This window comes from Chrysemys picta, chromosome 16 (genome assembly GCF_011386835.1).
Source record: "Chrysemys picta bellii isolate R12L10 chromosome 16, ASM1138683v2, whole genome shotgun sequence".
Classification (NCBI taxonomy): domain Eukaryota; kingdom Metazoa; phylum Chordata; order Testudines; family Emydidae; genus Chrysemys; species Chrysemys picta.
Genome location: NC_088806.1, coordinates 19144444 through 19165984, shown reverse-complemented (window position 1 = coordinate 19165984; position 21541 = coordinate 19144444). Strand labels below are relative to the sequence as shown.

The 21541-nt window shown below is 42.6% G+C and overlaps 1 protein-coding gene across 1 annotated transcript in view; it reads left to right on the top strand.

Annotated features, from left to right (window-relative positions):
* ARHGAP32 (Rho GTPase activating protein 32) overlaps nt 1-21541 on the top strand; it is a 410242-nt gene that overhangs the window by 173801 nt on the left and 214900 nt on the right. The window contains 1 exon segment of the mRNA XM_042851949.2: nt 1087-1195. Coding sequence (XP_042707883.2) covers nt 1088-1195 — 108 coding nt within the window. The 5' untranslated portion in view covers nt 1087.

The window sequence follows — 21541 nt, the reverse complement described above, 5'->3', positions numbered from 1 at the left end:
AAATCTTGCTTAATGCTTGCTTAGCAACATTTTAAAGAATTGCTAAGTGCATAGCAATGCTATGTAAAGACTTCCAATATATTTATTCCTTTAGTCAAACTGGATGATTCATCGTAGCTAACATTTGGCTCACCTTTCCTTCCTTTGGGTTCATGTATATGCAGTGCTGATTAATGAAATGGTTTGCCTAAATAAATAAATATATGGCAGCCTATTAATAAAGATTAGCTTGGAATTGTGCATGTTGCTAATGAAACTGGGATGGATCACACTAGACTCAGCAGGATTTAGTACTTTAGATCTTTGCCGCTGTCCCCTGCAAAGTGTCGTTAATATGGCCTGCTTGGCTCAGTTCATAACGATAGAGATGCCTTAAAGGTGAACTGGGAAGCTTTGGTAAATACTTTGAACTGATTTGTTCTCCACTTTTTAATAAATGTGTAGAAGCAATTAAAAAGCTCTTGCAACAAGTTGATTTACAGCAGATGACATTAACAAGGTAGTTCTATGTGGTGGGTCTGCTTGAATCCCAAAGCTACAACAGCTGATTAAAGACCTTTTCCCAACTGTGGAGTTGCCGAATTCTATCAGAGTCTTGATATACTGACCTTGCTGGCATGCTTCAAGGGCCATCTTTTTTCCCCTCAAGCATTTGGGGGAAAATTGGGGCAGGAGATAGTAATAGAAGTGATTATTGACAGATAATGTGGTTCATTTTGGTTGTCTGGCCAGTCTGTTGAATTCACTGAATCTGCTGAATGTGTTAGAAAATTTTAATTTTTTGTTTGATTTTTTTTTTTTAATTTTTTCAAGTGTCCAGTGATTAGGATGAAGGCTTAAAAATAATCACAATAAACCAATAATTTAAAGTTGGTTTAGTAATGCAAATTTCCAAACTAGATTATGTTCTTGAGCTGCTGGTATTCGCAGGAAGAAACACAAAAACCCATGAATACCAGATATTTAAAACCCTTTGCGTTTTGATGTGTGAGAATATTTCATACATGCAGCACTGATGTGAAGCCATAAGTAAACTTTGCTAGGAATTTGTAAGCAAGAAACAAGCATGTCTGTCTTTCTCTCTAGAATGATGAAGTCCTCTGTACATACAGAAGAGGATGACTTTGTTCCAGAGCTTCAGAGAAGCATTCATCCCCGAGAGAGGCCGGATTGGGAAGAGACTCTCAGTGCTATGGTAAAGCATTGTTATATTTTATATATGCCTTGCTTTCTGTCCTGATCAGTGTTACAATGAGCTGCCCATTGGTTCTTTTATAGTTATAGATTTTGACGTTATGTTCTTCTATTTCAAATCATTATGCTGATTACACAGTAGTCTGAAGAATACTGGGATGCATTCCTTCCGCTTGCAATTCACTGATGGGAGAGAAACGCACGCACGGAGGTTCTGTCCTATTAATATATGCCCCTAAGCAGGCCTAATAATCAATTAAATGGTCCATAATGTCACAATGATTTTCAATCTGCATTAACCTCTTTTTCAGCATCCATCTCCAGTCTGAGGGGAACATCTAGTAAAAACATGCTCTTTAAAGCCCACAGCGTTGTACGGAGAAAATTAGCAATATGTTGGCTGTGTCTACATAAATAAAACATTGGCTTGAAAACTAAACCACCACAGTGAATAGAAGAGTAGAAAAGTAACCAGCTCGTGCATGTTTCCATGCTCAGTGAAGCCAATGGAAAGCGAGCACCGAGTCGGGCCATTAGACGGTTGTGGCCTGATTTTTCAAATGAGCTGAGCACCTTGAGCTCAGGTTGACTCTAGTGGGAGCTGGGGTTGCTCAGCTTTGGGAATCAGGCTGTTACTCTATTAGCAACTTCAGCGGGCTTCCTTACTTGGTGACCTCGTTAAGTGATCTTACATCACAGCACCATGGCCTGACTTCTGTTAGCGTAGGGCTAGCTGAAGCTTGTAGTGTATGTTCATTTTATAATTTCTAATCTGAACCAAATTGCCTTATTAACCGACTAGTCTGGTGGAAAAATTCTATTCCAGTGAGTGGGATATTGATTCTCTGTGTGTGGGATGGGTTTTTAATCCCCTGCTTTAGAAGAGCTGGGTGCAACGCCCTTCCAAGTAAACACCTGGTAGTAAAAAATTCACCATCTTCACTTGTGATCAGTAAATATTTTGTGCTTTTGTTGTGTCCCCTTTTGATTTGCAGAGCTCATTTTGCATGAGTGTCAAGGTGGGACTCTTTACCAACAATGGCAAAGATAGGCGGGTCAATATTTTAAAAGTAAGCATCGTGCCCCAATCATTTTCTTACCTTTTGGTCAGATGATTCTGACTCAACCGTGTCACTTATGTACCTTCCTGATGCCTGAATTGGCTTTTCTGGAGGAGTCAGTGCTTTTTGTCTGGAACCGATAGGAGATGCTATTGCTGGCAGGATAAATATTCTTTGTCTTCTAATTTTTCTCTTCTCTTCCTACTGTGTCTGACCTCATTCTCTCTCCTTGTCCTCCCTCTGCATGCTCCTCCCCCCCTCAGCACACTTCCAGCATTAGATCAGGGGTCGGCAACCTTTCAGAAGTAGCGTGCCGAGTCTTCATTTATTCACTCTCATTTAAGGGTTCACGTGCCAGTAATACATTTTAACGTTTTTAGAAGGTCTCTTTCTATAAGTCTATAATATAGAACTAAACTATTGTTGTATGTAAAGTAAATAAGGTTTTTAAAATGTTTAAGAAGCTTCATTTAAAATTAAATTAAAATGCAGAGCCCCCCGGACCGGTGGCCAGGACCCGGGCAGTGTGAGTGCCACTGAAAATCAGCTTGCATGCTGCCTTTGGCACGCCTGCCATAGGTTGCCTACCCCTGCATTAGATGATAGCAGCAGTTCTGACATCTAATAAGCTCTACTAGCAGTACATATCTAATGCTATTAGAGCTTCTAGTTGTCCCTGCTGAGATAGCACGCCATGCTGTCTAGGGGCTGGGGCGAATTTGCATTATTGCAGAGGGAGTGTGTATCTAAATCCCACACTTTGAAACGAAGAGTGGGCTTAGAAGTGTATTAACTCCTCCCCCGCCATACTGGGGTGGGTGTCCTTGGCTTTTCCAGTATTTCAGTGACCAGGACATTCAAACAATGACCTTTCAGGGTATTTCTCCATGTAAGGAATCTTAATGCACTGACAGGGAGGGGTGAATACTTTGACTGGTAACACTGCATTGGAAACATGCTTTCAGTTACTTCTGTGGAGGTCTTGCAGATATATCCATTATATGTTCCAGGCCAACAACCCAACGAAGGTCAGGACTCTCAATCCAGTTGGCTCTTCTTAAAAATTAGGACCTTTTGTCACTTGAAAAGATTTCTTGAGGTTTTCTTGGTCCGTCTTTGTGGCAAGGTAAAGTCATCAGACTCCCTACAGAAGTTCTGAGTAACAATGGAATTGTCCCATCCATAAGTTATAACTCTGTCACATAGGCAGCAATATTTATACCACAACACCTTTCCAAATGACCTTTAAAGCAAGGACAGTGGATACCCTGGATTCATTCTGTGCCCGACAGTGAGAAAGCATGTTTTTCAACATCACTTAGTTTCAGAGCCAGCAAGCCTTGTTGAGACTCCATTCAGGTGAAACACAGTGCTGCTTTATGAAGCCATATAAAAATCAGACAGACAGAATAATCAAGCAGGACATTTTGAATTCAAAATCATATTTGCTAGAAGAATTGGAAGAAGGTATACCTACATGGATCACTAAAGCATGAAAGGTGATTTGATATCTGGTGGTGTTAAATTTTTGCGTTGACTGTTCTTTTATATAACGTTCAGAAAATGAGCAGATAGCAAGTGTATGTAGACAATGAGTTACCATCTGCCTCATAGTGGGGTTGTATCTTCATTTTACAGATGGGGAATCAAACAAAGAGAGCACCATGCACACTTAATATGATGATATTTTGTTACAAAGTTTATTTTCAAGAAAAAACAAAAATGTTTTGGGTTCACCGGTGTTTGTGCCCCCTATTCTTTTCCTATATCGTTTTGTCTGTTTGTGACTCTTTACCTCTCATCCATCCTTTGTTAATTCTACCTGTCTCGAATCATTCCCTCCTGGATTGTTCTTCCTGTGTGTGTCTCTTTTTCTTGTCTGTACCTCATACTGGTTCTTCACTGTAACTTAGGCCTGGTCCCCACTAAGTCCCCACTTCGGACTAAGGTACGCAAATTCAGCTACGTTAATAGTCCGAACTTACAGCGGGTCCAGACGCGGCACGGAGGCTCCCCCGTCGATGCCGCGTACTCCTCTCGCCGAGCTGGAGTACCGGCGTCAACGGCGAGCACTTCCGGGGTCGATCTGGGATCGATTTATCGCGTCTTAACCGGACGCAATAAATCGATCCCAGAACACCGATTGCCTGCCGCCGGACCCTCCGGTAAGTGAAGACGTACCCTTAGCAGGTAGCTGCATAGGTACACCTTTGATACTGCATGCATGAGAACAAGGTCTGCTCCCAATCCATCTTGTTCAGCAAGCAGTACATGCTTGTGTCCTTAGCTAACACCCTGCTTCTGAGTGCTTCCTAAGACCCGAGAGCTTGGTAGTCTTGTGTATATCACAGGTTGGACGACCCATTGCCTGTAACCTCTAGATATGTCTCAGGACTGCAGATCTCCAATTCATTCAGCATTGGTGGGTCTTTACTTGCGATGCACAGGTGTTTGGCCTACAAAGCTTTTACTCCTGCTGAATGAATCACAAGCCAGAAAACACACATGTATGCACATGCACACACACACTTTGAATTTCAGAATCCTAGAAAAACACACTGTCTTTGCTTCAGTTATTTTTACTAGTAAATTGAGCAGATTTATTCTCTAAATCATTGATGGGTGATAAATGCAACCTCATGCATTTAGTTACTTTTCAGAGTATGTCCACCCTTAGGTATTTGTAAAGTGCTTTGTGATGTAGAAGGTGCTATAGAAGCTTTAAATATGCATTTATTTATTTGGGCTAAATTGATAGTTGTTGAATTCTGTTGACTTCAGTTGAGTTTCAACCAGAGATTACGTTGACCCATTACTGTGTTCAATCCGTGCCTTTGGTACTGTAGCATACTTGTCGTCTTGAATGTTTATGATATTGCTGGGGTGCCATAACAGGGTGACTTCTGGAGGATGGCAAGCAGCACATTTTCAGAGGCTTTTGCTTGAGGTCAGGTTATCTGTATGGTGAGATTAATAACGCCAAAGAGTTGTATAATGTTCCATTCATTGAGATGGAAAGGTTGTTTTTTCGGGGGGGAGGGGAGATTTGGGCAGAAAATCTCCACGTTTAGGAAACAAAGCAAGCCTGCTGGCATTCTTTTGTGACGTTTTTTTTTCCTATCACTGAATTTGCAGTGGACTAAAAGATTCACTTTTTCGAGCTTGATACCCTGTTATTTGCATCATGGTAGTTGTCTTGGCCTCAATTTTACTCATGGATAGTCCTTACAGCTTGACTGTCTAGTAATCTGTGTTTAGGTAGCATCTATGCATTTTAAATGTTGGGGTGATTTTTTCCTCAGCATGCAGTGGGTGTTCTGTCCTCTTGATACATGTTGCAAAGGCTTGAAGACTAGACACATTTAATTTTAATATGGAACAGACAAAGCCGGTCTTTTATGTCACCTCTCTGTGCCTTAGTTTCCCCACTTATAAAACGGGGATAACGATACTGACTTCCTTTGCAAAGCACTTCGCCTTAAGCAGTTAATTTTTATTTGCTAGGTGAGTAAAATATCATTAGGATTTTGTTGCTCATTATCCTCATCCTGTGACAGGATTGTTGAAAAGATTTTTGCACCTGAGTTGGTAAACTTTCATTACCATTTTGCAAGGCTGCATTAATGTCTAGCATCCAGATGATGATATCACTCTTGTATTCTTGGAAGCCATGCTCTGCAAAACCCATTTATTTCTCCATCCGGTAGGTTTTTTGCCTAAATTTTGCCTAAATTTGCAGTGCACTCAACTACCCATACGGTCTGGAAATAGAAACCAGCAGGGATTATTTGTCCTGAGGTGGCTTTATGATAAGCAGGAGAGGTTGATTTTCATGAACCAATAGCACTAGACCAGGGGTCGGCAACCTATGGCATGCGTGCCAAAGATGGCACACGAGCTGATTTTTAATGGCACGCTGCTGCCTGCCTGGAATGTACCATTACTCACTACCTGACAATTCCCTCACTGCCAGCTCAATGAATCTGATTGAGGTGATCACATCCTCTCTTTGTCTAGCAACTGAATCCTTCCAGCTCAGAGTGCATTACCTACTCATTAGACCATAATGGCTGGCCATCATATTGCAGCAGTCTTTAGCATGGAGCTTTTAGCCTTACCATATAATGTAGAAATTCTGGATATCTGTATGAAAGTTCAGACACTAATTCCTTATTGGGACAGGTGAATTTTCCCTAGATTCGCAATAGCATCTCTCATCTAATTTATATGCTTGATGTTGCAATAGTTTGGTCATTCTTAATACACCTGGGATTCCTACCTATGCTAGATCTGTTAACATAAATATTGAGTGCATATTAACTTGCATCTTCCACATACTGTTCTGAGCTGCCTTGATAAGACACCAGCCTGATTCTGATCTCGCATCACTTTGATAACTTCAGTGGAATTACACATGACTTACTTCAGGTGTGAAATAAAAATCAGGCCGCTACTCACCATTCAGATTACATTATGATCTTTGCTATATAAAAGTAGACATCTGAGCTGGAATGAAAATCCTATCAGCCCCTTTACTGAAGCAGTGATTAGAAATCGGTGAAATCTGTCAAGTGGCTGTCTTAATACTTCCACAAGCATCAGCTATTAGGGAGAGTATAGACCGTGTCATAGCATCTGAGGCCAGATCGTTTGACATACTGAGGCGGCTGTTCAAAGGTGCTGGACACCCCCATCTCCCAGTCAAAGCAGGTTATAAGATCAGGCGGTCTCCATGGGTCCCAGCCAGGGCCCATTGAAGTCAATAGAAATGCTCTTTGTTGAGTTAAATAGGCCTGGTGTTCCAGTTGCACTAGTGAGGATGGGAAGGAGGGAGCAGGACAGAAGAGAAAGTGAGGCCTGCTAACAAAAACCTACGTCAGCAGTCCAGGTCCTTCAGCTCATAGCAAAGCTCCTGCAAAGAGCAATTTTAATGTGACACAGAAACATAAAGAGCGTGGGAAGGGCTTAGGGAAAGCATTTTGTGCACCAAACCCCTGAAATTTTCGCATCTGCTGCTGTAGCTTTTGTGGGACATGGCTGGTCTAACAGTCAGTCCCCAGATTAGAGGATTCCTTCTGGGTGAGAGAATACAACCACCATTGCAGACTGCAAATATATGGGTCTGCTGTTCCATGTTTTTCACTTCTGTTTTTTGTTTTGTTTTGTTTTTTAACACAGGAAAGGTTTAGGATTAATGTACGTTAGTAAAGAGAGTAATGTATAAAAGATGCATGTTATGTCACAACTGTATTAATGTGAACTGAATTTTAGTGTGTGTTCCTCAGTTTTGCATAGGTGCAAAGTTATTTTCCCCATTTTAAGCTGTGTTTGATTCATTCAGCCTTTCTGAAAGAACTACATATTTTCCTACTAATAAAGATGTCAGTGCTCATTTCCTGGTGTTTGCTGGGAAGTTTCACTTGAAATCATTGTTTTGTATTTCAATGGCATTTCTTCAAGTCTAGCAATGGTCATAGAAACATTTTTATAGGGTTTGACTTTATCTCTCTGAAAGGCCTATTTGTCACTAATGGGTCCCCAGCCGTCAGTGTGATGCAGTGAGCCACGTCAGTCTTGTTTGGCATGATGGCAAAACTGGCATGACACATTTTGTTGCAATGTGAGTGATGGTGACTGTTCATATCATAGGTCAGCCTCCAGTTGTGTTTTTCTCAGTGTGTGGAAGTGACAGATGACAGATTATCTGTACGTCCAATATCTGTTAGTGGAATACTCTCATGAAATGCTCTTTGTCCAACGTTACACAACATGGGTGAACTCCCTGTGTGGCCATGTGACATTGTTGGAGTCCTCCTTGTCTCTCCCCCAACCCAAACATGAGTTATTTCTTGCTAGGAGTGAAGACGCAGAAGAACCGATTTTCTAAGCATTAAAACTGAGGCCTTTCTTAGACTCGTCACAAAAAATCCAGCATCTGATTGACTACTCCCCAAAACTAAAACCAAATCTTGTTTTAGTGGGTAAGCTGCAGACTTGTACTTTTTTAAATAAAATTCACATTTAAGAAAACAAAATAGGTTAAATTCTTCCCTCCGTCACATGTCTGTAACATCATTGATTTCAGCAGGGTTGCACAGTGTCAAGAAGAGCAGCATGTGGTTCAGTAAGATTGCAGAACGTGTTTGCATTAGGTTTTAGAAACGGCGATTGCTTCCTGGATATGGTGGAGGCAGACTGGCCTGTTTTAAAAAGAAAAGTGTCGTAAAGCCTGATTTCTCAAAATTAAAAATAAATAAAAATAAAAAAGTTGCCTTTGTACTTAAACACCTCCCTCCAACCTTTGCAAACATTGAAGCATTGGGCATGAGAATCAAAACATGAAACTGATGAAAAGCTCAGCTTTTTTTTTTTCCGTTGTACAAGCTGAGTGAAATTAAAAATTATTCTAGTTTTATACAGAGACTAAAAGCACAGTGGGCTCTTCAGACAAAGGTGCAGATAAGCCCTTGCACTGAAAACCTACAATCTAAGGAACTAATTCTGTAAACTCTTACGCACATGAATAAATGTACTCACATCAGGTAGTCCTATTGACTTCCATGGGACTATTTGTGTGCTTAGTTATACATGGGCTTAAGTGCTTTGGATTGGGGCCTAACTAGGCAATGGAGGGGATCCAACAGCTGGCAAATGATTGAGTAGTGAAATTTATCTTGCATGTTGTTAATTCACTGTTTCTTCTATCAGTAGATCTATTTTTAAATCCATTCTGTTTCCCAGTTTATAACTTCTTTGAGGTGCTATCTAGGTGTTGGAATTTTTTTGTTTTGTTTTATTTTCTATTTAAGAATTGTGTTTGTAAGGAGAGAGATGAAGGGAACCGTTTTTTAAAAAAAGTATAAACGGGAACCATAAACAGTGAAGAGTTTATATAAAATTATTTTTTAGCAGCCTAGGGACATGATTCTATCGATTAAAGTCAATAAAAGCTTGTCAGTTGACGTCAGCGCTCGAGGTAATAAGACAGGTGAAGACTTTTTTTTTAAATATATAGCCTATTTAACTTGTGCTCCATCTGAGAATGGTGAATTTCCAGAAAATGTTGATTCTGACTCTTTTGTTGTTCTAGTGTCTCTTTTGTATGTACAGCTCTATGAGATAGGGAATAACTATCATTTTCTAATGATGAAACTGAATGATTAGCCATTTGAATGGAAATATGAATTAGCAAGTAGTTGTGAGTTCAGGCCACTGTGATGCTACAAGAAATGATTAAAAATCCTGTAGAAATAGCCTGTAAATTCTGTAGGGATTGTCTGCCTAATGTCACCAAGAACACCCTCCCCTCCCCAGTCTCTCCCCCGCACCGATTCTTGAGTAAGCACCTTCCCCTGACAAACACCCCAGATGCTCTCCATTTCCTCTGCTTCTTATCCCTGCAGGAGAGCTTCAAGAGCACATACCTTGCAGGAAAGGAAGGAGCATACGGATGTCAATTGTGGGAAGGTGGAGAAAGAGAGTGACTTCAGGCCAGGCCGCCAATAATCTTGTCACAATGTGTGTCCTGCAGCTAAAAACTCAGGAGAATTGGGTCGAAAATGTTGGGCCTCCAGAGGTGAAATTCAAAAAAGGCACTGTATGCTTTCAGCTGCTCGTAGGACGTTTCCAGGGGCCCAAGTCACAAGTCCTGAGCCTAAGGAAATGGATGTGGTTGAAGTTTTCGTTGTCGTGTTTTTCCAGAGGTGGAGTTGGCTCAATTAGAAAATTAAAAGTTAACTTTACTAATTACATCAGTGGGTTGGGTTTCATTGTTCCCTTGAGCACACCACCTAGGCTCCACATAGGGGAACAGGAGTCCACCCACCTGGAACAACTTGCAGGATCAGAGCCTCAAGCATTTTCTCTTAAAACTATTACGATCCTTACTGCATTCACCACTGATTCACTCGTTAGAACCTGTCCTCCTGGACAGCCACAGATTCAAGTGTCTGTAACAGTGTTTGAAAAGGATGAAGATGAAAATTTGGCTCTAACATTTCCCGCTTTATTGCACTGCCAGGTGTGATGCAACCTGGAACAGACATAGGAGGCAACTGAAGCTGAAGTGTGAAGTCTTTGATTTGTATTCATGATGTAATTTCAATCTGATGATCACCTGAATAAATTGTAGACAGGTAGAAGCAGTTTCAGTTACTCATATTTACTCTGTTCGGTGTATAAATTCCCTTTTCCAACGATCCTCCCCAATTTCATCTTAATGGTAGAAGTAAAGAGAGAGAGGGGTTAGTGTTTGATTTAGATGTCCTGAACTGTAGATTTGTCATCTGTGTAGACTTTAGCGGTCAGGTAATATTAAGCCTGGGATTTCCCCATTTGCTCTTTCTTTTTTTAGAAAACATGTCTTAGGAGGAAAGGTTGAAAGAATTGGGCAAGTTTAGTCTAGAAAAGTGATGCTGGGGGGAGACCTGGTATGTCTTCAAATATGCTAAAAAGGACAGTGATTGATTGCTCTCCGTGTCCACTGAGGGTAGGACAAGAAGTAATCAGCTTCCTTTGCAACAAGGGACATTTAGGTTTGATATTAAGAAAAACGCTCTACCTATAAGGATAGGTAAGCACTGGATCAGATTACTAAGGGAGGTTTTGGAATCCCTATCATTGGAAGGTTTTAAGAACAGGTTAGACAAACACCTATCAGGGATGGGTCTTCTAGGTTTACTTGGTTTACTAGGTTTACTTCTAGGTTTACTCGGCATGGGGGCGGGGGCAGGGGGTGGAATATATGACCTCTTGGGGTTGCTTCCAACTCTTCGTTTCTATGGTTCTTTCACTGCATTTCTATCAGCCATTCGGTTTGCTGACTCCTCCAATAGCTGGTTCCTTATTTTATGCATGAGAAGCTCATACTTTCATAAATTAAGATTTATTTTTGGTTAGTATCCTCAGAGGTCACAAACAACAGGTTTTGCTGTTTCTTGGCTTAGCCCACAGATAATGGAGGTGCTAATGGATGGCTGTTCCTTGGGAGAAGTACTGATTTCCCCCCCCCCCCCCCCCTGCTTCCCAGAGGTAAATAGCTGGCACAGATTCCCTCCCCCCCCCCCCCCCCCCCGCTGCTTCCCAGAGGTAAATAGCTGGCACAGATATATACAGGACTTTGTCATTGTAAGCAAATTATGCATTCTGCCCAGGTAAGCAAATGCTGACCCTGGCAGCAATACCAAGGGCTTGGAAGGTGCTGTCAAAATGGGTCTGCAGTGCTCACCCATTAGTGTGTCGGACTGTGCTGTTTGCGTTTGTGCATGCATTCTTTTCTCTTGGAATAATTCATGTATTTCTTTACACTAAGATGACCACAGTGGTTTCCCATCCCCCCCTTCCCTGCTAGAAAGTAATAATAACCACTTATAGAGAGCTTTATGTTTTCAAAGCGCTGGACTAATGCATAATAAATAACTAATGGTCTCTGTAAGTGTTTGTAGATTGCGAAGAGGTGGTGGCTTGAGATGCTGTGAACACCAAAAAGAGCAGGAACTGTCTATTTTTAAGGCACTTTTCACCATAAATAGAAGTTAATTTGGAGCACCCCAGATACTTGCACCATCTTTCATTGGAAATTGTTTCCTCTATCTTTCAAAATACAGTAGAATCTGAGTTACAAACATAAGAGTTACAAACTGACCAGTCAATCACATACCTTATTTGGAACCTGAAGTATGCAATCAGGCAGCAGCAAAAAAAGAAAGAAAGAAAAAAAAATCTAATACAGTACAGTACCGTGTCAAACGTAAACTATTAATAAAAAGGGAAAGCAGCAATATTCTTCTTCATAGTAAAGTTTCAAAGCTGTTTTAAGTCAGTTATAAAAATAAAATAAATTAATGGAGATATCCTATCTCCTAGAACTGGAAGGGACCTTGAAAGGTCATTGAGTCCAGCCCCCTGCCTTCACTAGCAGGACCAAGTACTGTTTTTACCCCAGATCCCTAAGTGGCCCTCTCAAGGATTGAACTCACAACCCTGGGTTTAGCAGGCCAATGCTCAAACCACTGAGCTATCCCTCCCTTCCCAGTAGCCTTCCCTTCCCTCAGTAGCAAACTTTTGAAAAAAAACCCAACCATAATGTTTTGTTCAGAGATACGAATAATTTAGGGTTGCAAACAACCTCCATTCTGGAGGTGTTCTTAACTCTGAGGTTCAACTATAGATCTCAAAAAGCAGTTGTCAATCTTCATGTTTGAATAGAAAGGTAAATGTTTTGGGTTGCAGATTTGGCTGGTTTGCAGCCTTTCATGGTCACTCCACAATGAGTTTGAAGTCCTGCCAGGTAAATATGAGAGCCCAGCTGAATGAAACGTAGCAATAGGGTGACCAGGTGTCTGGTTTTCGACCAGAACACCCAGTCGAAAAGGGACCCTAGTGGCTCCTGTCAGCACCGCCGACCAGCTCTTAAAAGTACCGTCGTCGTTGCTGCAGTGCTCAGGCAGGCTAGTCCCTACCTGTCCTGGCTGGCACCGTGCTGTGCCCTGGAAGTGGCCATCAGGTCCAGCTCCTAGGCAGGGGGACCACGAGGCTCTGCGCACTGCCCGAGCACCGGCTCCACACTCCCATTGGCTGGGAGCTGGGGGGAGAGGAAGTGCCTGCAGGCGAGCGCAGCACGCTCAGAGCCGCCAGCCACGCCTCCGCCTAGGAGCTGGACCTGATGGCTGCTTCTGAGGCGCAGCGCGGTCGGCGGTGCCAGGACAGGCAGGAAGCCTGCCTTAGCCCCCCGCTGCACTGCTGTTCGGGAGCCGCCGGAGGTTACCCCGCGCCCCAACCCCCTGCCCCAACCCTGAGCACCTCAAACCCAGAGCCCCTTCCTGCACCGCAAACCCCTCATCCCCAGAGCCTGCACCCCCAGATGAAGCCCTCACCTCCTCCTGCACCCCAAACCCATGCCACAGCCCCCAGCCTGGATCCCCCTCCTACACTACAAATCCCTCTTCCCTAGCTCCACCCCAGAGCCTGCACCCCCAGCCGGAGCCCTCACCCCCTCCTGCACCCCTGCCCCAGCCTGGAGTCCCCTTCTGCACCCATAACCCCTCATTTCTGGCCCCATGCCAGAGCCCACACCCCCAGTTAGAGCCCTCACCCACTCCTGTACCCTAACCCCCTGCCCCAGCCCAGTGAAAATGGGTGAGGGTGGGGGAGAGTGAGCCACTGAGGGAGGGGGGATGTAGTGAGCGGGGGGCAGGGCCTTGGGGAAGGGGGTGGGGCCCCAGAGAAGGCGCGGGGCTAGGGTGTTTGGTTTTGTGGGATTAGAAAGTTGGCAACCCTACGAGGATGAAAGAGTTTCTGCGTTGGATTTTGTCAGTGGGGATGTTGTTTGTTTTGGCTGTGTGTTTAGAGCATTAGAACAATTTGTTAGTATTATCAGATGTTTTTGAAAGCAAATGATGTAAGTAAACTTTGAGAGCCTTGTTCTCAAAATAAAGATAACCCATTTCTTTGTGGATATTTCACATGCAGGTTGAGGTTAGGGTGTCTGTAGTGCTATCCCGGGGGCTAGCCACTAAAAGGAGATCACTCCGGCGCTTTTGTCCCATAAGACTTTCATCTAGACTAGAGAAAGCACATGTGTATGTAATATACTGGTGCGGTGGGGTATATAAACTCTACACTGGCCGGAAAAGGGGTAAGGAGCAACTGTGGGTTCAATCAACCTCATCTAGCTTCATTTGCAATAGGTGTCAGCAGGGCAAAAATTCTCATAGAGAATTTTCCAGAGCCTCTCACATCTCTCATCCCCCCCACTCCCCAAATATGTGAAAAAGCTCCAGGGCCCAGCAGGGTTGCAAGGGTGTACTTGGGACTACAGGCTTCAGCTGCTGGGCTGGGAGGGGGAGCTCGGGGCTTCTGCTTGCGGCAGGGTGATGGGGTAGTTGAGCTAGGGGCTTTTGTCCTGTGAGGAGGCAGGACTCCGGGCTTCAGCTGCAGGGAGGGGGGTCTTGGGGCTTTAGTACCACAGAGGGGTCTGTGTGCGCTGCCCCACAGGCTTGAAAATATGTACTTTCCCTTCTCTGCGCTTTTGAAAAGGCTTTATTTCTCTGTGCATAGTACTTTGCTTAGTTTTAAAACAGTCCATGAAATAAAAATGACTTTCGCCCAGCATGGAGCATCCCTGGGAGTCTCTGATAATTGGGACAATCACTTAATTGGCACATTGGCTTCCACTGGAGTTTGCCAATTAAAAGGATTCAATTATCCAAGAATGGAAACTGTATCTTGGGCAGTAGGCATTAATTTATAACAATCATTTTATTTTAATTTGCAGAGCTGGAGAACTAATATTGTTTGTTCTTTATACACACTGAAAAGAGAGCAGACCCATCTTGCAGTGCAATTTGATACCAAGAGGAAAACTTACCAGTCATCCAGGATTCCCTTCTCGGCTCTCTGAGCTGTGGCGCAAATGTAGTGGTATGCAAGGTAGTGAAGAGTTCTGGATTTTACCCTACACATCATATTGTTTGAAAGCACTCAGACTTTTCCAACTTGTGTACCCAGAGGAGCTGCCTACCTTCACACATGCTCTCAGATTGCTTTCAAGCCCAGAGCTCAGCAATTAATAAGGAATTTCCATTCAGCCTGGAAGTAATTTGTTAATTTAAGGTTTGTCCTGCTAACACTGGCAGGATTGTTGTTAAGAAGAATTTGTCTTGGAGATGGCTGTTAATGTGAAATGCTTTGAAAGGGAGGGCATAAAGGAAGGCTTCTGTGATTAGGGAATGTAGCAGTTACATTTAAAGGTTTAAAGGTAACAGTGTCTATTAAAGTTCTGCCAGAAATGTTTTTCTTTTTCAGATGTCTTTTTTTTCTCTCATCTGTCTTATTGCTAATGTGCTGATCACCTATCTTTTGTCAATTGTGTGGATCTTTGCACCTAGAAATAAGCAAAGCTGGGTTTAGGCTGGCCATTCAAGGTCTTTTGCCCTCATGGGCATGTGCTACGTAAGCCCATGGTGCACCAGTGTCTGTCTTGGAATGGAATGAACAACCGTGCACTGCAGTAAATGCAGTCTCTTGCTGTGTGAGATAGTTGGGTCATGCGTTTGCATAACAGCACCAGCAACTCTTCCCTTTTAGTTTTAAAGAGGCAAATAAATAAACAAATGATGGTACTGCAGCTGAAATTTTGAATGCACTCTTATAATTCAAAGCTAAGGTTGCCACAGCACCGATAATCCTCTGCCACATTGTGTACAAAGGCATAAAAGTGTTTTAATGTGCATTATGCAAAATGTGCCTATGCATATGGTACTGTACATATACTGCTCTACTAAACGGCATGCATAATTTCCATATTAACTGTAATTTGGCAAGGAGGGCCAAGTTATGAGTAGTGTGGGAACTGCAGCTCTGAATTTCATGATGGTTGTGTATGCAGTGTAGTTGTAGCCATGTCAGTCCAGAGTATTAGAGAGACCAGATGGGTGACATAATATCTTTTATTGGACCAACTCTCACCAACAAAAGTTGGTCCAGTAAAAGATACTACCTCAACCACCTTGTCTTTATGATGTTTGTGTGTTAGAATCTTTGCATTAAAATACAGAGCCTTTCATAGGTCTCTGTTGTATATTGAGCATCTCATGGTTTCTCTCTGTGTCTCAGCCCAGTTTCTTACTGGTGACAACAACAGCAACAGATAATATCACCTGAGTTGGGACACATCTGTCATGATTCAAGGTGCAAAGGAGGGAATTAACACTGGAGAATGAACTATCTTTTCACCTTTGGAGATGGTCCCTCTTTAGGCACCTTGTAATGCTGCAGTGTGGGAAATGCTGCAATTTCTAAGAAGCTGTGCTTCCTTGCTAGGTGAGACTCTAGATTTCTAGGGGTGTCAATCAGTTTTCACCAGCACTAGATTGCTTAGAAGGAAAAAAAATCTATGTGGGAGTTGAAGAAATTGACTTCTTTATAAGGAACCTTTTTAAAAATCAACGTCCTTTGACAAATCATGAAAAGCTGATGTTTAACTTTCTCTTCTTTATGTTCCAAACCTAGGGATGGATCTTAATTGCAATTCAACTGTGGTGGGGAAGTTCAGTATTTTGTAATGGCTTCAAGCTTGAATATTCTATTTAGCACTTGAAATACATCCAGAGAGTGCAGAGAGAGGCTGAGAGCAGTTTCTGAATCACTGTTAATACGTTTGCAGCATTTACCCCCCCCCCAAAAAAAAAATCAATAAACCACTCTTAGTGGGAAGAATTCATTCTCTGGCATGATTCAACAACGGTCAATTGTAAAGCAATTAATTAGCCGCTGAAAGTTATGGAGATCTTTAGTTTGAACTGTTGTCCAGTACATTCAGTTTAACACTCCCTTGCTAGGTTTTTGCCAGTCATTGTGGTGGTGGTGTAATTTTGCATAGTGGTAAAGTGGGTAAGCTGTCTTGGTAGGTGTTTGTACAGATAATGTAGTTGTGGAGGATTTTGAGCACAATCCCGGGGATAACTTTCATGTAATAGCCCTAATTTCTTTGTGTTGGTCATAGAGTTTTAGTAACACAGTTGGCATGGACCGTGCTGCCAGGCTTTTCCATTCATCGGGGTTTTTAAGCTTCTTGATCAGAGTCACCCTGCAGACCAAAATGTGTCTCATTTAGTTCCTTTACCCAGGTCTGGATTAAGGCATAGGCACTACATGTCTGGAGGTGTTCTGAAATAATAGCTTGGTGAGGTGTGAACTGCCCCTTGCATCTGAGTGGAGTGCTAACTCTCAAGAACCCATGTTCTAGGGGAGCCTAGCAATATCGCCCACCAGAGGACTGTGTGTGTGTGTGTGTGTGTGTGTGTGTGTGTGTGTGTGTGTGTGTCTGTGTGTGTGGCCGCAGGGGGACCATCTCATGGTATGCTCAGGATTCCCTTAAAATTCCAGCCCTGCCCCTTTACCTTTACTTTTGGCTTTCCACTTGGTCACTTCCCAAGTGGAAATCAAACCAGTCGCCTTCATATATAAAGTGTGGGATTTTTGAAAGGGCTTGATGTTTGCCTAATGCTGCTGCTGTTGGACTCAATGGTAAAAATCCCACTAATTTCAAAGTGCTGAGCACTTCTGAAAATCTCAGCCTGAAGACCTCATTCTGATCTTGTATTGGTGTATCAGGAGAAGAGTTAAATCTGGTTTACACTGGTATAAGTGAGATCAGAGTTAGGGCGTATGAGTCAAATTTTACTTAAAATTATGCCAGGGCAAATCTGGAGTAATTCCAGTGGTTTAAATGGAGTTACTCTAATGTTATATCAGTATACCTCAGAACAGATTTGGTCCTAAGATTTTGTCCTATCCCAATACAGTCATCTCTCTCAGACACTCATACTACAAACTGGCCATGCATCCTCACAATTATCTTGACAGGTTTCAGAGTAGCAGCCGTGTTAGTCTGTATCCGCAAAAAGAACAGGAGTACTTGTGGCACCTTAGAGACTAACAAATTTATTAGAGCATAAGCTTTCGTGGGCTACAGTAGCCCACGAAAGCTTATGCTCTAATAAATTTGTTAGTCTCTAAGGTGCCACAAGTACTCCTGTTCTTTTTACAATTATCTTGATCATTCTGCTTCAAACAAGCTGAGAGCTAGAGAGAAGGGGAACTTTTGGTTCTGCGTTTCCTCTTGTTCTGGTATGTGGCCTAAACTGCAAACAAGAAATTACTGCTCTGCTTGAAAGCATCTAAAGGGACTATTTGGCATAGTTAGAGAACAATTGTAACTATTAATTCTAGTTTGTCATACAGCATTTTTCCTTTTGTTTATATGAGGTCAGCTGAGTACTATTGGTTACTGAAACTGGATATGATATACTGTATTACAGCTATGTACATTTTAGGGCTAGCCTGGTTTTATCTCAGCCTCTTGGTGCTGTAGTCTAAACATGCGGGAGATGCATGGTCAAAAAGGTACATGATATAAAACACTTCCCATCTAGTAGCTGCAGGAGAGAAGGAGAATTAAAAGGCTAAGCCATCAGTTTCTGGAGAATCCCAGTTTTCATTTAAACAAACAAATGAACAAAATGTTGCTAGTTGCCTTCCTGATTCTGCTGACACCACTACAGCCTCTGTTGCTGCTCTTAATTTTACTGCCGTTTGGGAAAGCTAAGTTAATTAAACTCTGGTCAGTTTAACTTCTGCTGTTCAGAACCTTGTGGATGGTTAATGGCATGTTATTGGTGTGTGTATATAACTTACATTGCTGTGACATTCAGGTGTGCAAAAGAAGTGGATCTTACACAGTTGTGCATTCAGAATCTACTTAGTGCCTGCAACTCCCATGGAAGTCAAAATCTGGGCCCAGTTTTGCTCTCAGTGGCAGAAGCATATGACCAGGTCGAGTATAAATTAATTGCTTTTCCTTCTGCCTTCCCCACTTCTGCCCCTTCTCTCCCCCTACTCCGTATCCAAATCACAATGTTTGGAGACACACCATTTATGACCATCTTACTCATTGTCATTTACATCATCATTGAATATGGCCAAGTGACATCCACTAAAGTTGCACCTACTTGTTCCGAGCTGACTTCAGCCCAGTAATTTTGATTCTTTTTCCATGTAAAAGAAATTGTATTTCAGCACAACAACCCAAAGCCTCCCTTGTTCTTTTGTATTTAAACTGAAGTAAATCAATAGACTATAGAAATTGTGCCTCTTAACAGCGTTGATTGTGGTTTTTTTTTTTTTTTTTTTTTAAGCAAGTAACTGAAATCAAGGCGTGATGTTCATTGGATGTTCTGTTCCCTGTGGTTTGTTCTCAGATACATTCTGTAAACTGTACAGAAGACTTTAACCCTGGCTGCCTTTCCCACGCATATTGTATGTGAGGTTTTTGTTCCTTAAAGTACATTCCTTAGCTAATATACTGTTAAGTAGGGCAGTGTACTGTGTGCAGCTCCTTGTGTTGAGCTCTTTGTGAATGGTAATAAGGGGTTCTCACTGTAGCCTCTCCAGAGCAGTGTCAAATCCAACCTTAAGGCTCCCAGGTATTATCATGCTCATGTCCTTAGGAGCTAACCAGTCATTTGGCTTGGTGCATCTGTTGTGTCTCTTTAAAAAAACAAACCGGAAATGCAAGTGTGGGACTTCTTGCTGGGAAGAACCCCCACAGTACAGATGAAATTTACCCCCATGCAGAAGACCAGCAGAAAGCCTATGCACCATTTGAGTCCCACTAAGTGGGACTTAAATTTTGTGCAAGTCTTATGCTGGCCCGCTGTACAAGGATGAATTTCACATACCGTGCAGGGTGTGTTCGGAGGTGCTGCAGCACGTGTCACTCTGCACGACAGGCTCCGTTTCCAGGACTTGGATTGCATACTATCCTTAGGCCCAGAGCGCTGGATCCTTGCTTTTAATGACATATATGCAGGGCAGATCAATATACACTGCAAATTCCAACTGAAGAGTGAGAGATGAATAACCGTGAGTGAGGGTGAGCTACGTTTTTCATAACCTCTAGAGGTACACGAGGCCAATAAATGGATGACCCAGCTCCTCCTCCAAGATACCACTGCTACTCTGAAGATAGAAGCATCCCTTAAAATTTTCCTGCTCGTGGTAGTATTTAAAAGTCTATCTTTGGAGAGGAGATGCAAGGAATGGGAAAATGCATCCTGTGTAGTCCTTGAAAGAGAATAATTCACTGTAAATTATACCATGCAATGATTATTGCCTAAAAAAATTCAACCACAGTGACAAAGAATGTGAAAAATGCAGTTGAACATTCTAAACTCCAAAAATAATACAAATCAAAATCTTTTTTTTTAATCTTGGTGCTGGAATTGACAACGTTCGGAGTTGATGCACCGTACTGACAGCAGGCGCCGCCCCTTCTTTCACTAGGTCTTTTCTATCCTATTTCTCTCATCCATTACGAGCTTTAGAAGAGGCACAGGCAGCGGAATTGCTCTCTTTATTCTCTTGAACAAAAGGGTTGTCCCATTGTAGGGATAGCTGTCCACAAATAGAGGTGTGTTTATCTCGATATAACGCGACCCGATATAACATGACTTCGGATATAACGCGGTAAAGCAGTGCTCCGGGCAGGCGCAGCTGCACACTCCGGTGGATCAAAGCAAGTTTGATATAACGCAGTAAGATTTTTTGGCTCCCGAGGACAGTGTTATATCGAGGTAGAGGTGTAGTAATATTTGCATTTCTCCAGTGCCTTTCATCCAAGAATAGAGTGACCAGATGTCCCGATTTTATAGAGACAGTCCTGGTATTTGGGGCTTTGTCATACATAGGTGTCTATTTTTTACACACACACACACACACACACACACACACACACACACACACACACACACACACTCTCTCTCTCTCTCTCTCTCTCTCTCTCTCTCTCTCTCTCTCTGGTCACCCTATCCAAGAATCTCAAAAGTACTTCAAGAGACTTCAGTGACTGTGACCCTATAACATCCTTGTGGGGTCTCTAAGGGCATGTCTACACTTACCTCAGGAGCGATCGATCCAGCGGGGGTCGATTTAAATCGACCGCCGAGCGCTCTTCCGTCGACTCCAGTACTCTACTGGAGCAAGAAGCGTAGGCGGAGTCGACGGGGGAGCGGCAGCAGTTGACCTACCGCAGCGAAGACACTGCGGTAAGTAGCTCTTAGTATGTCGACTTCAGCTACGCTATTTTCGTGGCTTGCCCAAGATGATGTAATAATTCTGTGACAGAGCTGAGAACAGATCACATGTCTCCCAAAATTGCCAGTCTTGTGTCTTAATCAGCGAGACTACACATCCTCCAATTAAACTGACAAGAATTTCTTGCTTTGCTTTAAAAAACACAAGAAACATACGGCTTCCCAGAGTGACATAACTAGACCTTTTCATGCCTTTGTGCAGTGGGGATCAAAGAACTCTGCATTGGGTGAGGAACAAGGAGAAGATTTAATAATACTGATTTTTTTTTTTTTTTTTTGTGTATAGTAACTCCTTTTTTGGTAACAATTTGACAGAGTTCACAATCCTTTATTCATTCCTGAAAACGCCTTTGTGACCTGCACTAAGTTCTCACAGCTATTTCTCTGCACAGAGTGGCATGAGTTGCTGTAATTAAAGTGTATATCAGGACCTTCAATTCCTACTTGCTGTATCTGGAATGTGAAATGTATTTAATCCTTTTTAACTGCAGTGTGGGGCCCCATTCTTTTCTGTGTGAGGGTGCACAAGATTACACAATTATGCTCTTGTACCAGAAGAGAGCCCTTGGTTAGCAGTTCTGCATAGCCGTAGGTGATTCTTCAGTGTGCAACTGCTGCACTCTGCTGATCAGG